This window comes from Pinus tabuliformis, chromosome 4_2 (genome assembly GCF_031772625.1).
Source record: "Pinus tabuliformis cultivar Carrire ecotype Pingquan chromosome 4_2, CPIR1, whole genome shotgun sequence".
NCBI lineage: Eukaryota > Viridiplantae > Streptophyta > Pinopsida > Pinales > Pinaceae > Pinus > Pinus tabuliformis.
In genome coordinates, this window is record NC_142304.1 from 38,207,328 (window position 1) to 38,230,895 (window position 23,568).

The window sequence follows — 23,568 nt, forward strand, 5'->3', positions numbered from 1 at the left end:
TGATTTTATGAAACCATTGAAGCATCTCGTTATCCATCCATTGATCTGGGTACCTCCAATGAATACTACGAAGCAATAGAGCATGAGCTGTTCACTCTTGCTGATATTGGCTGCCAACAATCTGTCATTTCTCCACTGTGTGGAGGATGGGGAGACTAAAAAAATTGTAGAATTATTTGGAATTAGAGTCAGGCCTTTTGCTGAAGCCCAGTAAGCTCCCATCCATAATTGCAGAATAAAGGACACTAGTCAAATGGCTCTTGGAAAGATAATCCTTCGAATGGACTCCCAATCGGTGCCACATAGACATAGCATAATGGAAAATAATGTAGATTATATTATCATTCATATGGCAAGTCAACACTGACACATTTCCAAAGACAAATATTCCAATCTATATCCAGACCTGAGGTCTTCGGCTTCATATCCTCCCTCATATAAAAATACAGAAATGGATACTTCCCCTATCTCAATAGATACATATGTGGAAAACCTTAATAATGATGAATCGTTGGGTCTTGAGCTACTAACAATCAAAAGGGCCTTCTTTCAGGAAAAAAAAGACTTGTATTAATCTGGATCACCCCGGAATTGGATTGACTAGGAAAAAGAAGGGCATCAAGTATAAAAATATATCCTCTTGTGTTGGTGTGGGGTCCAAGCTCAATACATGACCCCAACCAACCATGCCTCTAGTACTAGATAGAGTGTGAATGAAAAATCAAAGCAGAATTTGCAGTCTTAGACCAAGGCTAATATCCACAAGTGCTCTCCAGTCAGCATTTCACTCATCCTGTGCAGACAAATTAGAGAAATGCTCAAACAAAGCATTTTTAGCACCAGCACCATGATTTGATCTATTATGAATTCCTTTAAGACGGACTCAATTTACAAACTAGCTATTAATGTAGTAATTTTATTGTCCAAACAAAGCTGAAAAGCACGGGCAAGAAGGCAACAGCTCTAGCATTACTACAGTTACCAGTAGAGTAAAGTTCAGAAATACAGGCACTAAGACAAACAACTATATAATCAATTTAGTTGTCATCTCAGTAAAGTTTACAGGTGCAGGCATTAAAGATAATTGCAAAATTGAATAGTGCACAACAATCAGGCAGATCATTGTCAATGAAAAACATCACTTGTCTATTGTCATTTAGAATAGCATCACTTGTCTGTTGTCATTTAGAATAGGTGCCAAAGGCAACTGTCGGGAAAAAAAGATGTACAAAGGGGAAAGCACAACAAGTGCACCCTAGAGCATGAGTTGTTCACTCTTGCTCCCCCAATCATCCAGTTTCTTCACAGGCATGAGTTGTTCACTCTTGCTGATTTTGGCTGCCAACAATCTGTCATTTCTCCACTGTGTGGAGGATGGGGAGACTAAAAAAATTATAGAACTATTTGGGATTAGAGTCAGGCCTTTTGCTGAAGCCCAGTAACTATGAGAAGAGGTTTTTGCATTGGCTCATTCAAAATTTTGAAAATAAACTGTGGTTATGGGAAAACAGATGGCTCTCTTTAGACAGTAGGATGGTCATGATAAAGGTAGTCCTACAAGGTATCATTGTCTACTGGATGCATTTGTTTCATTTTCCAATGTCAATTATTCACAAAATCAACTCCACCATGGCAGATTCCTTATGGGTTGGGTCCGGTTACAAAAATACGCTTCACCTATCTAAACTAGACTCAATTTGCAAGCCCATTGATGGAGGTTGGGCCATCAAACACACTCACACTTTCAATCTGGTACTTCTCATCAAAAATCTATGGACGGCCTTCAAGTGCCAAGGTATTTAGCAAAAAATCATTATTAAAAAATATCTCAATCATGCTACCCTGGAAAACTGGATCCTAGTTGGGGCTCCGGTTAAGAATAATGTGTCTTTCATTTGGAATATCTTGACGAAATCTAAGCCTTGGATACAGGGATATATAATATGGATGGTTAGATGTGGCGACATAATTCGCATTGACCTTGATGCAATCATTGGATTGGCTGGGAATCACATTCTTCCTCCCCCAATCATCCAGTTTCTTCACGGGCATGAGCTGTTCACTCTTGCTGATATTGGCTGCCAACAATCTGTCATTTCCTCCTCTTCCAGTTGGCCACATGCTGAAAATTTGGCTCTTCTGATGGAGCTCAATGTCAAATGGGAAAATTACAGATCTCATCTCTATCATGCAGATATTGCTCTGTCTAAGAGGGCAGATAGGCATTCTTGGGGCAGTCTTTCTCATGGTGGACAAATCTCTACCAAAGAAACATACAAGTACATATACAACATGCAAAGGTAGTGCGCTAGAACTATTTAGCAAAATAAAGGCACCACCTAGTGCTATGGATAATTCAGTTGGTTGAACTACATAAAGTATTTCGAGGTGTGAGTTCAGTTCTCTTTGGTGCATCCAGACTTGACCTGACCAAACTTTATGTGTTCAGTGGCCATCCAGTTCAGCCCTCTACAGTAAATCAGTCTTATCATATCTGGATTCATATTTCCACCTACTACAAAGGTCTAATCAGACCTGTAGCTATTTATGGACACCGTTCAGTCTACTGGCCATCCAGTTCAGCCCTCTATAGTAAATCAGTCTTATCAGTTCTGTTTTGATATTTCCACCCACTAGAAAGGTCTAATCAGACCCGGTCTTATCAGTTCTGTTTTGATATTTCCACCCACTAGAAAGGTCTAATCAGACCTGTATCTATTTATGGACACAAGAAATAAAGAATGAAATGTTTCAGGAAGTTTCTGGGCATCCACCATGGCTCCAGCCACTGTAACTGCTGCAACTATTAATCGCTCTGAGAAGCCATATTCAGATCATTAAGAAGATTTTATATATGATCTTCTGGGTGGAAGTTTTCTTGTAACTTGCTTTTGTTTTGAATGAACGCATGCTGGAGAAAGCAAGTCCGTTCATATGAATGATAGACGCGGGTGGGGTGAGAAATCAGAGACGTGGGGGCTCTTTTGTCCTTCTGATTCAACTTGATTGATGTCCAAATTTACCTCTGAAAACTCAGAGAATGCATGTCCTTGGAATGGTATTTGGTGTATGCAACACACCAGAGAATTGGTTGCCACAATATTCTCTAAATTAGGATTGGAAGGTATCATTTCCTCATCGCTTCACAATCTCTAGTTATTGTGCACTCTGAATCTTATAAAAAAAATTGTCATTGAAAGAATTCCATCATAGTTTGTGTAGCTTAAAGCGCTCCTGGGAATACATGACCTTAGTTTTAGTTCACAGTGGGGTTTTATTTCAAAGGAACTGTCTAATTCTACTCACCTTTAAGGGGCAAAACTTGGAAGTTTGAGAGGGTCCACACTTTGAATGGCCTTAAAGGAAGTATTCCAGCTCCTTTGACTTGCTGAACCCATCTTGATTCTCTGTCATCTTTTTGGCTTGAATCCAACTAGATCGATCTCATCTTTAACCACAGATCTGTAATTTTGGGATAGTGTTTGTGGATTCATTCAACTAGACACCACAATTACATTGGCACCTATGTAAATAACAGATCTGATGTTATATGGGCATGTAGCTTCAAGGACAGCATGGCGTAAAGCCATTGCCGCTTTGAGTCAGTTGGCCTTCCTAAACCTGTGTAGAAGTAGCCTCACCAGCAAGATTTATGAACCCATCATGAGTTAACCTTGACAAATCTATGAGCAAGATTAGATCCAGCAGAAAACAGCAACGTAACATAAGCCCTTACAATGAAATGGGTATTTATCCCAAGAGTTTATTCTTGCACATTCTCATGCTTTCAAGGCTTGCATATGTGCTAGAAATCGTAGACAAGTACCCAGACTTGGAAGAAAACTCAAAGTTGCTATGTAGCTACCTAACCTAATTCCAATTCAAGAGGTACAAAACTTAATGAATAATAACGCTCAAAGTGTTATGCTGCTACTGAGCATGCAGGGGTCAGCAAGAAGAGAATTAGGTGAGAGAGAAGATGTTGGAGCAAAATAAAGATCATTGACATTACAAAAAAAGTCATAGGAGTAAGATCTCTTGATTAGAGATCAATGATGGTTGGAGGACATGCGAAATGGTCTTGAACATGACCATCATGGTTTCCCAAATGTGGTGGTTGTGCAAATGCATCTTTCTGGTATGCTAGATCTTGCACAGAAAAATCTAATTCTGTGACTGTCAGTATGCCATGAAGCAACATAAATAGATCTAGAGTTTGTAAAAAAAATAAGAAAATTTTACATCCAATGGATCTCCCTTTTCCATGAGGATTGTGACTCCAAGTGAGTTTGAACAAAATCGTAACATAAAATAGTCATAACTTCCTCAATACTTTTCAAAATCACTATTATGATACCAATTCAGAAGTGGCATATAAATTTGGCCTTTGATGGCAGACTTCAATCTAGTTCCTAGGCAAGGAAAAAATTACCTTGCAATATAGGGCTTTGATATGTAAGGAGGGAAAACCTCTTGAGGGCATAACACCTACAATACTACACAAAATCACTATTATGACCCCAATGTGGAAATGGAGCCAAAATTCTGCATCTTGCAGTTTGATTGTAATCAGGCACACTAGTGAAAAAATATGCACGTCACAATTTTTTGATGGTTGAAGGGAGTAGATCTAGTGGAAGTTGAAAAGTAAAAAACCTCAATGAGCCAAGGTATAGAGCCCTTGATTGTAAAAATCCACCAGTGTTAGATCTAGTAGAGGTGTCAGATGGAAACCTTAAGAGGTGACTAGATCTACAGGCTGCAATCATTGTATTACAGCAACAGCTTGTGCACCCCTCTCATCTCATTTTGTAAATAACATAGAAGAGACCTATAGCTTGGAATTTGGATGGATTGAGTGCTTTGTCCTCTTTTGGAATTAGAGTGATGAAGATAGCCTTTATGGTTGGAAAGGCACCTGATATTTGGTGTAACTTTTCTTTCAATGCCTAGACCTCATTTTTAATGGCGAACCAAATGTGGTGGAAGAAATTTGTGGTGAAAACGTTAGGACTTGGATATTTTCTGGCAGACATATCCATGACAGTCAATTTGACATCTATTAAAGTGATGGGTCTCATGGGACTGGTGGCGTGTTGTTTCCAGACTAATTAGGAGATGTGTTTGGTGATCATGTGAATGGCAGTGAAGCCGTCCTATTTGAGTTTCACTGCCATTCCTTATTCACAGAGTTTTATGGTCTCCTTATTCCTACCATTGACTCCTCTTGGCAGCTGATTGTGCATGTACCTCCATATGCATGGATTTATGGTGCTTGTTGGAGCATCCTTCGTGATATCCTTTATGTCTGGCAATGGAGTTTCTAATGAAAGCCCTAGAACTTTTCAAACGTAGAGAGTCAACTTGCCTAAGGAATGGTCACCATCTTATCCTTAGGTTCTGACTTATGGATGGGCTTTTAACATAATGTGATGACCTTGCTTCATATGGCAAAATCCTCTTGTAGCAATCTGACCTTGGCTGCTTGGTTATGCTCATGGCAGTGTTAGTTCATTTATGAAATTTGGCATGTGTTGTGGATGGCAATGATATTGCCCATCTCCTTAGAGAGTATACCTGAAAACTTTGAATACCCTCACTACAAGCACAAGGCATCATTCATGTTTTGGAAAATTACTTCCCTGCATATACCATTGTATAAATATCGGTAGTACAAATTCCAAGCACGTTGATAAGCTTTGGAAATCCTTCCATTCACACACACACATTGTTATTGCAATTAAATATTGGCAATATAAATGCAAGGCATCATCGGTAAGCTATGGAAACTCTCCATTCACTCACACACTACTGTTACACCTTAATATCAACAATACACATGCAAGACACCATTGATAAGATGTGGAATTCCTTCCATTCACACGCGCATTGTCATTGTAATTAAATATCAGCAATGTGGGTACAAGACATTATTGACAAGCAATGGATATCTTTCCATTCACACACACATTGTTACTGCAATTAAATATCAGCAATCTAAGTACAAGAAATTGTTGACAAGCAATGGAAATCCTTCCATTCACACACACACACTGTCACTGCAATTAAATATCAGCAATCTAAGTACAAGACATAGTTGACAAACAAAGGAAATTCTTCCATTCACGCACACACTGTCATTGCAATTAAATATCAACGATACACATGCAAGTCATCATTTCTGAGCTAAGGGAATCATCTCATTTCTGTGCATACCTACTGTAATTACTGCTAAATTTGAACTCAAAAGTTTACCATTTACAGTCTTGAGGGCTGGGAAGTGATGTTTGTCTTTTACTGTAGAATGCGTTGCAGGATTCAGGCTAGAAAGTGGTGTCTGCATCTAACATTGAAAGTCAAAGACCTTTGAATACACTATGATGAGTAATACTTGTCATTTTCCATGTGCTCAGAGGAATACCTCTTTACTATATGTGTAAGGAGCTCAAATATTTGTACAGAAGTTACCTTCACTACTGCATATTTATATCAGAGACACCAATAACAATGCGGCACTTATCAGGAGCAGGGGATACTGCAGGGAATACTGGGAACAAAGGTGTATAGGTCTAGTGTACCTACAATCAATATGTCAGTTGGGACAAGTTTGTGTCATAAACAGACAACTTTCATCGGGATTCCATCAAACCTCCAGATATCATGCCAATGAGCCTTTTAATGCAATAAGTGGACACCATGCAAATGCTATGTATGAGACTTTTGAAGGATCAGAACACCTAGTGGCCTAGTCTTCAGACAACCTAAGGCTTCCCTTCTTCAAGGTACCCTCAACCACAGATCTTGCCTTATATCAATATTACTTAAGGGTAATACTATCCAGGAGATCTGTAGATTTATCTTAGGGTTAAAACAACACAGTTTTAAATTTACCAGTCACACTCATGTTTACAAATTTATATCCATTAGTCTTCTCTACAAATTAGAACCTACACACGCAGAAATGTAACCTTGTAACCATGCATGGACATATTTGGGCATCTCAGTTAATTAAACACTCAGCACAGTGTGGGCATTGGGGCAAGGTTTATGATTCTCCTTTCAACCATTGGCAACCAACAATGCAACTACCACCCCCTAGCTTATGCAACCTATCCCAATGTCCAGACCAGTAATTCCAGAGGTCTTGTCCAAGAACAAACTCTCATTGTGTCCCTAAATGACTTCAGGGAGCGAGTTGTATCTCGCCATAAAACTCAATCAGGATGACAATTTAAAAATTGTTGATTGTGTTGGGTTCTTGACATCAAATTACAGCTAGTGGCACACATTTCATTTGATTCAACTATCGAAAACTATTTTATTTGACAATCTCCTGAACTAGGGTTTTGCTTAATATTGGGCAATGTAAATTTTGCACTAAGGTTGTATTTCTCAGGGAAATAGCCCAGGTGATTATGGGCAGTGTGTTCATGTCGTCCATGGTTGATCACACTTGCAAGAGCATAGAAAATTCAATTTTTCTGTTGAGAAATGGCAACAAGAAATTCCAGATTAAATTTGTCCTTGAATTTAAACTGATAATTAAAATAGAATTCTATTCTCATAGCAACTTGTAAATAGTTAATTAAGTTTAATTGGCTTAATTAACTTAGGAATTTCGAGTTGGAAGTCTTTTGAAAGTCATGTAAGTGTTCTCCCTAAGTTTTAAGGGTCCAGTATGAGTTTAGATTGAGTGGAACTAGATAACTCAGTTTACTGAGTTATAGACAATTAAACTAGTTTCTAACTGTTTGTTGAACTAGTAGAGGATTAGCAGTCAGTTAATACACTAGTGTATCCACAGGTGCTACTCCAGTTAACTGAAGATTCTCTCATCGAAAACTCATTTTTGAGAAAGACCCAGTTGAAACTAGAGTGCAGGGACAGTTTACTATTTGTTGTATAATTTTTTGAGCTGTATAGATCATGCATGCACTCAAGAAGAGGACCTAGATTGGATTGCGCAGTTTTGGTGCACTAGATTCCCATTAATATGGGCTATTCATCCTAGGAATTGCGCAAGGAAATAGGGGCTTGGCAGGCAGTGGAAATTGGCTAAGTGTTGGCTAAGAGCAGGCTTGTGAGGGAGAGAGTTGAGCATACTTGTGTGGAATTGTTCTTGTGAGAACAAGCTTTGTATCTTCACTCATATTTCTGATTAATGCAATACAGATAAGCGGGGTTTTGAGCAGTGGCTTTCCCCATAAAAACTTTTTGTGTTGTGCCATTTTTTTATCTTCTTCTTGTGTTATTGTGTTCATCGATCTATTAGCTTCTGCTAGTTGAAAGTAGAAGTAGATTCTTGTCTCTTGTTTTAGCAGATTACTTGAGCTTGTGAATCTACAGAAAAATCTACATTTTCTTCCCAATTTATATTTTATGCCCATGGACCAAAATCTCATTGTGTCCTCGAATGGTTTTAGGAAGGGAGTTGCAACTTGCTATAAAACTCCAACTGAAAATCCAATTGAAAATCCCTCGATTGCAATGGAATAATAACATCAAATTATAGCTAGGGAAACTCCTCTCATCTGATTCCCCTAGATAAAGGAGGTATTATTTGACAATCCGGAAAACTAGGATTTTGCTCAATAAGAGACAATGCAACTTTTTGAATTAATATTCTATTTTTCAAGACAATAACTTGGGCGATTCTAGGTAGTGTGCTCACATGGTACTTGGCTAAACACACTTGTAAGAGCTTACAAAACTCAATCATGTTTCTTAGTTTGGATTATATATCCCTAAACAAAATTTTCATTCTATCCCAATAAGGCTTCAAGAAGCAAGTTGCAACATGCCAGAAAACCCTACACAAGATACCAATAAAAAAACTATCGATTAGCTTGAACTCCTAACATAAAACTACATTTTGGCGCACCCATCTCATCTAATTCCACTAGCTAAGAAATGTTTTATCTGACAATATCCAAAACTATGGTTTTGGTCAGTAATGGACAATGTAATTCTTGCACTAAGGTTCTATTTTTCAAGACAATATGTCGCGACATTGTGGGTAGTGTGCCCACATGGTCTCTAGGCAAACACACTTGTAGGAGCTTACAAAACTCAATTATGCTACTTGGTTTGGATTTTATACCTCCATACCAAATTCTCATTATCTCCTTGAATGATTTTAGGAAGTGAGTTGCAACTTGCAATAAAGTTTAAACTCTAAATGGGACTTCAACCGAAACAATTGTCTATTATGTTGAACTCCTGACATCGAATTATAACTAGTGCCAACCTTCTCATCTAATTCCACCACCTAAAAAGGTTTTTATTTGCAAATCTCCAAAACTAGGGTTTTGCTTAATAAAGGACAATGTAATATATGCATTAAGATTCTATTATTCAAGACAATAAATTTGGTGATTTTGGGTAGCTTTCCCACTTGGTCCTTGGTTGAACGCACTAGCAAAAACTTACAAAACTCAATTATGTCGCTCGATTTATATTTTATGCCCAAGCAACAAATGTCCATTGTCTCCCTAAAGAGCTTTAGGAAGGGATTTGCATCTCGCCATTAAATTGTAACCATGAGTCTCATCGAAAAATCATCGATTTCATTGGATTGTTAACATCGAATTTCATCTACGAGCACCCTCTCATTTGATTCCACTAGCTAAAGAATTTATTATCTTACTATCTCCAAAAACTATGGTTTTTCTCAATAATGGACAATCTAATTTTACAAAAATGTTCTATTGGGACCCCAAGCTGCATTTCATGGAGTTGGCACACTTGAGACAAATGGGCAGCATAGAGGCTTACATATCGTAGTTCCAGAGTCTAGCTGTAATGGTGTCGTACATCTCTCAAGCTCAGTTGATTATGTTGTTTGTAGAGGGGTTATCAGATCCCTTGTGTGGATGGATGAGGGCCTACAAGCCCACAACATTGATGGACATCATTTCCAAGACCCGAGACATGATTGATGCAATTCCCAATACCAAGGCCCCTATACCCACTGTGCCCGTGGCTCCTTAGGGGAGCAAATATACTCATCATCCTTAGAGGGAGATTGGGTGTGGTCAAGTTGGATGACGAGACTTGGAGGGACCTATGGAGGAGGAAGTTGTGTTTCACGTTCCAAGATCTGTGGGTACCAGGGCACAAGTGCACCAAGGGCAAGGCCCATTACATCAAGGTGTACTCAGATGGTGAGTAGGAGGATGAGGCTGAGCAAGAGATAGACAATGGCGACGGAGGACCACAGTTTGCAGGAGGAGAACCACCGCCGCCGCCACCACCTCGGTGAGGAGGGCTAATTGTTCCCACCAGGGGAGTTCTTGCTTCACTTCAGGAAGTTCCAAAGTACTTGACACTACGGAACAGGGGCACAGTGCAGGGGCAGTGTGTGTTAGTATTAGTGGACAGTGGGGCTACCCATAATTTTATTGATTCCTAGATGGTGGACCAGAGAGGCATACATATAGAGGCATTTGAGGGGTCTTGATATTGGTACCAGGAGACCGAACTATGCGGTGCATGAGATATGTCCCTAGTCTAACTTTGATTATGGGGAACTATTCCATGACTAACCATTTCTTTGTGGTTGATGTTCCAAACACTAATGTGGTGATGGGTGTCCAATGGTTATATTCATTGGGGTGGGTCACTACCGATTGGAGGAAACTGGAGATGGAGTTCATGGGCCCAAATGGAAAGTTGGTAGTGTTGAGGGGTATGCACTCCTACCTACCATAGTCAATATACGTCCATCGGATGGAAGCAGACATGTGGCGTGGTGGTATAGAGTGAGCGGTGGTGCTCATGATTTCAGAGGCAAGAACTTAGGCATGACTGGGTCATCCAGACATCTTTGTGTTGTTGGAGAGACATCAAACAGTTTTTTGGGAGATCTGTCCAGGAAGGCCTCCTGATCGAGGGTTTGAGCACACCATTGAGTTGGAAGAGGGTGTACATACAATTATCACTACTCTTTATCAACGCCTTGAGGCCTGCAAGGACGATATTGAGAGGTCCATCTAGAAGCTATTGGTGTTAGGGCATATCAGGCCTAGTACTAGCCCTTTTGCTTCATCGGCGGTGCTAGTGAAGAAAAAGGATGGGACCCTTCGCATGTGCATCGACTACTAGGCGCTAAATAGAAGACTTTGAAGAACCAGTACCCCATGCCCCGTATAGATCAACTGATGTATGAGCTTAGAGGAGCCAAGTACTTCTCTAAGGTAGACTTGCGCACAAGGTACCATCAAATTCGAGTGTGTTAGCAGGACATTCTGAAGAAAGCATTCAGGTGCCACAAGGGGCACTTTAAGTTCTTGGTGATGCCCTTCAAACTCACCAATGCCCCAACCACATTTTAGTATTGCATGAACCATGTGTTCTGCAAGCACTTGTGCAGTTTTGTTTTGGTGTTCTTCAATGACATGCTTATCTACAACATGACATGGGAGGAGCACCTACAACACTTGGAATAGGTCTTAAGCATCCTGGAGGAGCAACAATTTTATGCCAGGACATCCAAGTGTGAATTTGGGCTAACCAAGATGTTGTACCTAAGGTATGTGATAAGAGAGGACGGAGTTAGAGTCCACCAGGAGAAGATTCCCGCCATCCTTGATTGGCCCACACCAAGTAATGTGACGGAGGTGAGGGGATTACTGGGCATATGCACATATTACAAGCGCTTCGTGAGGGGGTTTTCTCAGTTGGTCGCACCCCTTATAGACCTCATGAAGAAGGGGGCACTCAGTTGGTCAGACACAGTGCAAGAGGCCTTTGAGCACCTCAAGATGGTCATGAGTACTTTCCCAGTCTTTGCGTTACCGAATTTTTCCCAACCCTTTATACTGGAGTGTGACACATCAGGTGAGGGCATTGGGGCAGTGTTGATGCAGAGTGGTCATCCCATACCTTATGAGAGTAGGAATCTTCGGGACTATGAACGGTTGTACTACATCAACACTCCCTCTTAGCTAGGGAGGTATTCATAATGACTATCCAGATTTTCTCTGTTAAAATCTTTCTTTAAGAATAAGGTTACACACTTCATAATACCATTATCCTATGGTACTATAACATAATTATGATCGAGATTCACCATCAAACAACTAGTCTCCATACATAGTCTAGGTGAAACTCCAAAGGCCTCGTCTTAGGCCTAATACCAAACAAGCTCACTGTAGAAAGATTTGAGCATGATACTGGGAGGAACTTGCTCATCAAAGTTGCCTCCAAAAATTTCTTCAACCAAGTTCACAATGATAATTACTCTTTCTTCACAGCCATGATTCCAACCCAACAGACATGCTTCTCCAAGACTCTAGGTGTTATCTAGGCTCTTGTTGAGACACCAATCCAAAAGACATGTTGATCTATAGGTCTAGGTACCATCTAGGTGATTACCAAGGCATTAAACCAACACATTATTTCACGGATCTAGATACCATCCAGGCTACTGCCAAGTTATCGACCCAACATTTTTCAGGGATCTAGGTACCATCTAGGCTACTGCAAAGGTACATACCCAACATCTTTCAAGGATCTAGGTACCATCTAGGCTACTGCCAAGGTACCAACCCAACATCTTATAGGGATCTAGGTACCATCTAGGCTACTGCTAAGGTACCAACCCTATGTACCATCATACAGCCTATTCAACCTAAGGTACCACAACTTTATGTACCATCATACAGGCTACCTAGCCTAAGGTACAACAACTAGTCACCATGATCTGATCGGTGCCTCAACCACATCGTATACAAACTAGTATAGGTTTTCCATCACCAAGGTCAAAACTCCAAGAACATCTGTGTTCCAAGTTCCAACTACATAGGGTTGGCCAAACCCTAGAGCATATTTAACTCCTCACACCACAGGGTCAAAACCCTAACAAATCCTCACATCACAGGGTTGACATTATCTTGGCCAAAGGTCTCAAAAGGCTCACTCAACAAGTAAACGAGCTTGATAGAGGCACTCACTCTTATAGAGTGGTTGTTCCAATCATAGAAAGGTACGTACTCTTCTGAGTAACTAGGCCTTAAAGACCATACTTTCTAAATTAGGAGAATGTATGATTTCAACAATAGTCTGGGCCAAACTTCTACCCCTATTGTTATCTCATTAATGCTCCCTCTTTCTGAGAGAACTTACCTTAATGTGTCCAAGCTTGTCCCTGAAGTACATGTACTTCATCCAGGACAAAGGCTTGTCAAAGGCCTATCACAGCTTTAGCCATTAAATATAATTTAAAAATAATACTTAAATACATAAGAATTAAACTACTCCCTCTGAATCAAAGCTTCTTTTAAATTCATAGTTCTTTCTGGATTCAAAGCTCCTTCTACATTCACAACCCTTTCAAGATTCAAAGCTCCCTTTGAATCCAGGACTTGTCAGAAACTTCTTCCAACCTTAGACAACCTTCAACATGTTCTTGCAATCCTCTCTAGGAGGTCACTGAAGAATAGTTACAATCAAGCAATGAAAATAAAACGAGACTAGATTACTAGAGAAATCAATAATATTAAAGGAAGAGAGATAGAGTACGTATCTTTTATGATGAGTAACAACTCCCTTTTGATCTTGTATTTTCGCAGTTATCCAATAGATCAACATTCTTGCTCTAGACATCATTATCATGACCTAGGGTTTCTTCTTTTAGCGGGAGCATCTCATCCTAGGGTTTTGTCCAAAACCCTAGGCATTCTCTTATCAAGCCTTTCTAAATTTGCAAACCCTATAAATCAAAAAGTCAAAAACCTAAATGTACTTTTACACAAGGGATAGATTACTCTATGGTTTTGTCCAAAAACCCTAGAAAATACACCAAACCTCAAATTCAAAGCAGATCAATACTCCAAGTCAAGACTTCAGATTACTTCAAATCAAGACTCCAGATCATCCTTGGCTCTTTCAAAAATTCTTAGCAACTTTGGATCATGAAAATGTCTTAGGCCAAACCTCACAAAAGAACCTCAGATTCACTCCATCTTAGGGTGCACTTCGAACTCCATCTCACGATCATTTTGTAGACAATGTTCTAGTAAACAGAACTTCGAGATTCATCCAAGGAACTTGGATCTTCATTTTGGATCTCATTATTGTCTTTAGGTCATCATATTGGTCTTAGATTACTATGCTTGGATTATACTTACAGAATGTGGAGCATACTTGTGGAACACAGAACTTGGAGCAAACTCTTTGACATGACTGGAATATGTTATAGATTGTTTCAAATTTCGGCCAAGTTTGGGAGCTTGAACTTGCACCTGGTTAAAAATGATCATAAGCCTAACTTTGTAGAAAAATCATAAGCCAAATTTAATCGATGCCATAGTAGATTGAGCATAGTTCCATCTCGGTGTGCGCAGTTTACATGATCTGTCAACTTGAAAAGTAATGAAGATATATAGAGCGTAAATAAGGTAGAAGATGCATACTCTTGTTATCATTACTCACATGGTTGTTTCAAGAGATACTAGTTTATTTCCTTCGACACCAATCTTGTTCATAGAAATAGGTATACTACTTGCTGAAATGTAAATGGAGACTGCAGTTGATAATTCTCTGTAAACTCTTGGTCTAGATGAAAGGAGATCCCGAGTACTAAATCCTTTTTTTAGTAAGCTGCAAGTTATCCATATGTCAGTTGGATTCTTGTTAACCTTCAACAAAGGTTCAAATTAAAGAATTGAGCATATTTTGACATATGATGGGGCACATCAATAGGCATATTAGATCCAGTGGTGACTATGCTTATTAATATGAAAGTGTTGATGGCAGAGGCCAAGACTGGCCAAAACATGTTATGCATTTAAGCATTTCTTGGTTACATGTAGTGCATGTATGGTTGTCTTTATGTGAGGTGACTTTCGGAATTGTGTGCAGTCAAATATGTAATTCCCAAAGAATGACCTTGCCCCACACTGAAGGCAAACCTTGAAAAATGACCTTGCCCCCACACGGCATCGCTGGAGAAGGTGAAGTCACCCATATACACATTGAGATTCAAGGTTAGGATGGTAACCACCTTTGGTTAGGGTGGGTTACATCCTCAATGCATAGGACCCTATTTTGCATGCATCTTCAAAACCATGTTAATAATGTATTTTGGTGTTCGGAACCCAGAATTGCAAAGAGGTAGTAACTAAGTTAAAATATGCGTAGAAGCAATCAGAACCACATTTGGAAATTCAAAATGTTTTGAATTTAACAAAATCAGAAGAAAATAATAAAATATAAAACTGAAAGAAAAAATACCTATGCTGAACTGTGAAACATGTAGAGGAAAAGAATATGAAACGCTTCAACTCGACCAATCTGAGACAAATCGTGTATTGCCAATTTGAAAAATGAGATTGAAGACGGCACAGCCCCAAATAGCAAACTTCACAAGTTTTTCTCCGGTTTTGGCCTTTGTGCCCATTTCTATATCGGTCTTTGACAATGCAGGCTCTAGTTCTCTTTTTCTACTTTTGTTGGTAACGCTTCAACTGAAAAAACTGTGCCCACTATAGGGCAAGAATATAAAACTGAAAGAAAAAAGATACCTATGCCGAACTGTGTAACATGTAGAGGAAAAGAATCTGAAACGCTTCAACTCGACCAATCTGAGACAAAATCGTGTATTGCCAATTTGAAAAATGAGATTGAAGACGACACAGCCCCAAATAGCAAACTTCACAAGTTTTTCTCCAGTTTTGGCCTTTGTGCCCATTTCTATATCGGTCTTTGACAATGCAGACTCTGGTTCTCTTTTTCTACTTTTGTTGGTGACGCTTCAACTGAAAAAACTGTGCCCACTATAGGGCAAGATTGACCTAGATAATGATTTTGAAATCGGTTCAGGAGGGCAACAGAGGCTATGACTATTTCATTTATGGAAAAATCTGAAACTGTGCACATGGTTTAATTCGGATTGCACAGTGATGATTTGTGAAAATTTGGAGGCAACCTATGTTTTTCATAAATTTGGAGGCAATAATTCAAATTCGTAAATTTGGAGGGAATAATTTGGAATCATTATAATCTCTAATTTTCTTAAATAGATTTTATCTTTCTTTTACTCAAATTGCGGAGATATTAGGGTCACGGTGCGACAGAATGTAAAATTATGTGTTTTTTTTTTAACTCTTATTTCTTATTTTTTTATTTTCAAGCTTATTGTCATTTAAGCCAGGATTGTTTTTTAGGAAAGATAAAAAGGAAATGGGTTTGAAAGGTTGTATTTTTTTAAGGATCGAAGAGTCCTCATGGTTATTCATTGAGAAATAAAAATGAATTTATTACATAAAAAAGATAGTAATTAAAACCTAACCCATAAAATTATGACTCTTATTGGTATAGGAACCTAACAAAGTAATCATGGAAACAGGAATCCAACAACTACGAAATCGATTAATTTCGGTTATTATGATTGCGAACTTTTTAAAAAAGGCCTCTTTCACGCGCACAGCAGCAGCCCCTGCTGCGACCTGAATACTCCCTCCATCGCCATGGCCCTAGGAGGGAGCCCTGAGGCCCCTCCTCCACCAGAGATCCTTGCGTTCAGGAAGCTAATCAGCGACAGTAGTAAACGCCCAGCAAAGGAAACTCAGTGCAAGTTTGTAAAGAAACTGGACAACATTCCCACAGTCACCCTGCCCGTTGAAGATTCTTGCAGATCTGCTTTGAACTTAGCTGAAAGAGGGCTCATCAGCCAATTTACAAGGCTATGGCCTTCCCCCAAGGCTGTCGAGGCGTGGGCACATAGGAACTGGCAATCACTAGTAAAGGAAGGCATCGGAAGCTTCCTGGTTGGTAAGGGCCTTTTTGTCTTTGTTTTTTATTCAGTAGAAGACAGAAATCTCATCTTTAGGAATGGACCATATTTCATGGGACCTCAGGGTCTGTATCTAAACTCATGGTCACCAGATTTCGATCCGACACAAGATGTGCCATGAGCAGTTCCATTGTGGGTGCGCCTCCCTCATCTTCCACTGACTGCTGGAACCCGAAGTCACTAGAAACGATTGGTAACACCCTGGGAAAATACATAGACAGAGCAGAGAGAAGGGATCAGTGTTCATGTGCAAGAATATGTGTCGAAGTTGACTTGGAAATAGGGTTACCTGAAGCCATAAAGTTAACAATAGCAGACTAGTCTTATATCCAAGAGTTAGACTACGAGCAACTACCATTCAAATGCAGAAATTGCCATGAATATGGGCATTTCGCAAGATACTGCAAAAAAAAAGGAGGAAGATCTAGAGAAGTCGAAAGGAGAGAAATGGATCCAAGTGCAGAAAGCAGTCCAAGCCAAGGTGAGTAACAGGAATAAAGGGAAAGAGGTATCGATGGAGTCTGGAACTCCCTTAACAGGAATGGTTCAAATGGAAGGAAGAGGAGAATAGCCAAAGACAACAACCACAATAAACCCATTCGAAACCCTTAGCTCTTCAATTGAAATTCCAAAAACAGAGATAGAGGAGATTGAGCGACAAGTTCCCTCACTCAAAGCAGAAAAGAAGAACATGGAAGTAACCCAACTTCACTCCCCAGCAGGAACCTCCTCCTCACCCACATATGCAGAAATGACAAGAAAAACCCCCGGAAACCTCTGGGTCATCGGAAGACGAGACATTCGAGAGAACCTCTAAAAGAGTTGGAAGGAAATCTCATAAGGAAGCCAGGGAAGAAGAGGCCGAGAGGCAAAAAATGTAAGGCAACCAATCCACCATTGAAATGTCTATCGGGAGAAACACCAGAACAAGGCCCTCTAAGGGGGCATCAACTCACTCCAGTCCCGCTAAATAATGAAACTAGTCTCTTGGAATTGCAGAGGCTTGGGGAACCCTTCGAAAGCTGAAGCAATCAAAGATATTCTGAAAATAGAAACTCCCGAGATCCTCATGCTCCAAGAGACTAAGATTGAAGGGGAAACCCTTCTTTAGATCAGCAAATTAAAATGGGGAAAAAATGCAGGAAAGGCCATTAGTGCAAGAGGTACCTCTGGTGACCTAGCAACATTGTGGTCGGAGGACAAGTATCAACTAGAAAGCTCCTTTGAGACCCAACATTGGATATTCACCGAACTTCGGCACCTCTCTAGTAAGCTCTCCATCTCTCTCTTCAACCTTGATGTTCTAGTCTACCTTACAGAGAAGAAAGAATGCTGGCAAACCTTGTCTAATTTCTTAGACATTTACTCCCTTCAGAATATAATAGTGGCTGGAGATCTCAACCTCGTCATTGATGCACATAAAGTATGAAAAATATCTTGGACTCTCCTAAGAGCTCATTAAGCTAAGAAAGTATTATTAAGTGAACAAAATTAGGTTCAATATGGCCTTTATGTGCCTAGGAGTGGTTAGAAAAACCTTATGGGAGACTCATCACATATATTAATTGAGAAGACAAATTTTGAATTTATCAATTATTATGCAATTTAATAAATTTTATACTTAATATTAATTTAAAATTTAAATATAATCTTAGTGTATTGTGTATGGCATAAGAAAATAATATGAAGTGTTATCAACCAATTTCCTTCCTTATATTTATTTGTAGTCATCATTATGTTTTTTACCCTTTTGCATATATTGGGCCCTTCATTTTGAGCTTGTTGGAGCACGAACATTAGATCAACACTAGGAATATGCCTCCTCCATTCGTTCTTAGTGTATTGTTTGGCTTTGAGAGCGTCAAATTAGTCTTTTCTAACCAACATCCATACTTAGTGTATTGTTTGGCGTTCAAAGCATCAGATTAGTCATTTCTAACCAACATCCATATATTTTTTCTAGAATATTTCATTCCCTAGAATTTTTTGGTATTTTTTGTCAAAAATTATATAGTAGAAAAGTTCTTGCATCACACATCAAACCAAAAGGATACAAAACAACACACACACTTCTATGTACAAGGTACAATCACAACTCAATCAAAACAATCATGTCAATGTGTGCCTATTTTGGACACAAGAAAAGGATTCTCGTACATGAACTCATGGAGGAGTTGAGGTACCATATGGTGTGCCATGATGGGGCCATGCCATGCAAATTTTAACTATGAGACTCCTAAAGATTGATGATAACAAGGAAAACCTAGAATCATAGTGTTATTAGGAATAACCAGAGGACATAAAAAGTGAGTGGTCCTGTGAGCTACTGTGGCTCCATGACAAGGACTATGAAGACATAAAGGGGTGACAAGAAACTCATTGACTAGTAGCAATGTCCTATTTTTGCCCTATCTAGGCCATGCACTCACTCCCCATATTTGAGGATGTCTGCCCGATGGACCGATTGCCTGGTCCATGAAATCCCCAGGACTAATGCACCTTCGCATTGTGATTGTTATTACTGTGATGAGTATTGTTGCTACTAGCCCCCTGTTGCAGCTGCCCTCTTCCTCCCATAGGAAAAAACATCACTGGATACCTCGAACAAGACGGGGTCTGGGAACAACGACCTATGACTAAATCTAATAATTTTTTGGTCTTTGCATACCCACTCCAGCTTAACAAGCCTAGTAAAGCTCAGGATTGAAAGAAAATATATTTAGTAAAAACCCTAACGCTAAGGGTTTGACAGTGAAATTGTGGACAAATCCAGCGAAATAAAGATCGACAGATAGGGGAGAAGGAGGCTAGCTCAAAGCTATGGTTGAATCCCAACGACTTGAACAATAGTAATGAAGCTTCAATGTCCCAGACTGAGAAAAAGTCAATTAAGCGATCTATAGAAGCCTTTGAGTTTGTTTTCGTGGTTTCTTTAAGACTTTGTGATTTTCACTGATGAAAAGATATTAAGCGTTCACCAGCTGCAATTAGTAACACTTTCGTTCAAAGTTCATCCAAGCAATTAATTTAGTTTTTTATAGTTTAATGTTATTAAAAACCTATCCTTCACAGGTTGGATGACTATGGTGATATTTCTTCCCAGGCTTATTCTCTCTCGGGTTGGAAAGGGGTATTGTGCTGGAATTAATAAGGCTTTGGTTCAAAGTTTATTCGAGCATTTAATTTTTAATTTTAATTTTAATTTTAATGTTATTAAAAATATACCTTTCACGGGTTGGATGACTGGTGATATTTCTACCTATGGTCATTCTCTCTCGAATCTTTTGGAAAAGGGTATTGTTGTGTAATGGAGGTATTGGAGGCCAAACAAAGATGGAAGATACACTTATGTGAGTGGCCCAAAGAATATGATATATCTGATATGACCTAATGACCTCAAATATATCTGAGAACCGTATCCTTCTCACTCTCCCTCTCTCTCCCACGCTTTCCCACTCTCTAGATCTCTCGCTACCTCCCTCTCCCTCTCTCTCCCTCACTCCCTCTCTCCTTCTCCCTTCCTCTGCTTCTCTCTTTATCTACTACTCTTTCATGCCCACTCTCTCTTTATATCTTTATCTCTCTCTCTCTCCCTCTATACATATCTTTATCCCTCTCACTCCCTCTTTCTATCTCTCTATCCAGAGTTATTTTAGTACATGCACCATAATTCATACACTAGCATTGAGCTCCACAATTGTGTTTAAGCATAGATCTCTACTTAACCATGATGACAAATCATCAAACCACAATCAAGACTTATTAGTGCACACAATGAATTGGGTTAACCCACACATTTCCCACATCATCTAATTTATTCTCACTAAGCTAATAATGGTCATATGCCAAAACCATTATTCAAAATTGACCTAATTGCTAGATGTCTTCCTCCTATGCTATCCACATTGTAGGTCAATATCCCCTATATATGGCTCAACCGATATCCCCTATCCTCATGCTAGTTCTTGGGCTCAAAGTTGTGAGTACCACGATGAATAGAAAGATGATATTGAACATAGATAAATGCATTAAGAAATAAATTCTAATGCATTTGGATTATATTGTTTTGGATTAAAGATTCCTCTATGCATTTCATTATAGAAGCAGATATGTCCCTCCAAAGTTGCTTGAGTGTCTACTAAAAGAGGACCCAAAGTTTATCCTAATTCATGGAACAAGGTAGCAATCAACCTCAAGCACAGATCTACTAGTAGACACTAGATCAACTTTAGAGGGACATATCTACTTCTATAGTGAAACGTGTAGAGGAATATTTAATCCAAAATAATATGCTCTGAATGCATTAAGATTTATTGTTCAATGTATTAGGATGTTGTGGGTTGTCTCTTCCCTGTCTAGTTGAATTTTTAGATCCCCTTCTCTCCTTAAGATCCCTCCAATTGTGGTTAGAGTTCTTAGATGGCCGTTAGGAGGAAGCCCCTTTTGGAAAGGGACATACAATTTGAAGTTGTCTAGCTTGTTGGGCCATACTAATACCTTCTCTGAATACCAATAGACGTCCCTTCTCATGCACCTTGGTGCATTTTGTTTTTTTCTTCCCCCCCGTTCTCTATGCGTGGTCTATTGGGTGTTGTTCGTCCTCTGCTGACTCATACTCATTCGAATCCGCTGCTCTAGTATCCTCAATACAAGGTTCCTGACGAGTGATGCCATCAAAATGTCCTGAAGTGCGAGCCACATGAGCAGGCTGCTAGCCTTGGGGGTCTGCTCCTAGTGAGCATGGTACATTATTCCCAGTATTTACGACGCCATATGTATTAGTTCCATGAACGCTCGTGCCCTCAACCACCACATAAGACGCCCCCTGTACATTTGTTGCGAGACCTTGTTGTTCGAGTTCCCAATACTGTAACTCCGATGGTGATGGGATATTCAGGACCGGTTGAGCCTGGTCCTCCTGCAGTTGAAGAAAGTTTGGATTTACCATCGAGCCCGGGTGGGAAAACCCTAGGGAATTTAGGGAAACCTTCACATCATCCATCTCTGACGTAAATGCATTGACCTGGATTTCCAGTTCATGGTGTATCGCCGGTGAAACCCCAGTTTGGTGTTGATGTGGCCCCTCAACCCAAATTTGGGAAGCCTCCATAGAATGAGAAGAATAATCCACAAGTTCCTCATCGATATAAAATGATGTTCACATGTACTCTGTTATACTATCCCCATGTGATGCTGTGCACAACACCCTCCGAGAGACATTGGCCCAACCGAACAAAACGTTCACCTCCACTGTTTGATCCCCTTACTAGTTGACCGAGAAAACCCGCGAGACCATAAGTTGCCAAACCACCGCAGATAAATATAAACCAGGTGTATTGACCCTTGTTTGCTAGCGTTGTGACCATTCTCTCACGCTGTTATCGCTCTCGGGTGTAGGTGAAAACCCATCTTCGCACCAGAAAAAACCCTAGGGTTAGACCGCCATGGAAATTCCTCTCGGATTCTTCTATCTGATATTCTCTAGACAAATTCCTTATTTCCATTTGATTTCTGTTCTATCTACAATTTCTTATCTAATATTGGAGCATCTCCATAGATTAGTTAACCTTACTAAACCAAACATTTTATTAGAAATAATCATTAATCTTATAATATTACGACTTCATTGCACTTTTTGACCACACACAACTTGTTTTTATGTCACCATAATTCACCTTTAATGTAACATGATTACATTAAAAAATCAACCAAAATCCCCTCAAATAATTTTTCCTACATAGAATTCTTTACCATAAACAATACCTCCCCATTAACTCAAAAAAAAACACTTACACATTTCATTTAATTCCAATTCAACTAAAATCCCCTCAAATAATTTTTCCTGCATAAAATTCTTTACCATAAGCAATACCTCCCCCATTAAGCCAAAAAAAACACTTACACATTTCATTTAATTCCAATTGAAAAACACAATAGCATTTCATTTAAGTTCCATTCAAGGTTTCACGGCATTTCTGCTTTTCAAATATCAAAACTTGTTCATTTCCCTCGCGTTCCAGGGTTTTTCAAATATCAAAAATTTTTCATTTCCCTCGCGTTCCAGGGAGGAAGGTCGCCATATCATCCCATTATGTTTCTCAAAGATCAAAATTTATTCATTTCCCTCACGTTGCAGGGTTTTTGCAGGGAAGAAAGAGGAAGGTCGCGGCCATGTTGTCGCAGGTTTGATTTGATACATTTGGTTGAATACAAGAAATTGGATTCTAGGTGCCTCCAATCGTGGTGGTTTCATTCTACGAAGGGATCTGCACAAGGTTCCCCACACTCCTGTGCGATGGCCCATCCCCAAGCCTCCATCACTCTTTGCAACTTTAAAATACTTCTAGACAAGTGCAAGAGGCACTCAAGAGGCTGTATGTACAAGATTCCGCAGAGGAAGATGGAGCCGAAGGTATGTGTTATGTGCCAAAGAAGCGATAGGTGTCTTTCCGACCCTGAAATCAGTGAAGAAATTAAGCAGAAAAGAGAGCAAAAATGCGTTGATTAAGACGAGGAAATAAAATGTCCCAAGACTGTAGGAGGTCACCATCTAGATGCTCTGCCACAGGTGGATTGTGATGATCCAGTCGTCCCTATAAATGTCAGAGACACAAAAAAGGCCTCAGATTTGCTTGTACCACAGGGTTCCGAGAGTTCCGGAGCAATGAAATCAGATGCCGAGGAAATGGATGTGAGCTAAGACAAGCAGGATCGAGGCTCTGTGCCAGAGGAGAGGTTTCCAGAGGATACTAAACCCACTCAAGAGGTAGGTA

The 23,568-nt window shown here is 39.6% G+C and overlaps 1 protein-coding gene across 1 annotated transcript in view; it reads left to right on the forward strand.

The window, feature by feature from the left end:
- Nucleotides 1–2,080: 2,080 nt before the first annotated feature.
- Nucleotides 2,081–23,568, forward strand: part of LOC149168210 (uncharacterized) — a 60,887-nt gene continuing 39,399 nt past the window's right edge. The window contains exon 1 of the mRNA XM_089424854.1: nucleotides 2,081–3,124. Coding sequence (XP_089280980.1) covers nucleotides 3,010–3,124 — 115 coding nt within the window. The 5' untranslated portion in view covers nucleotides 2,081–3,009. The remainder of the gene's footprint in view (nucleotides 3,125–23,568) is intronic.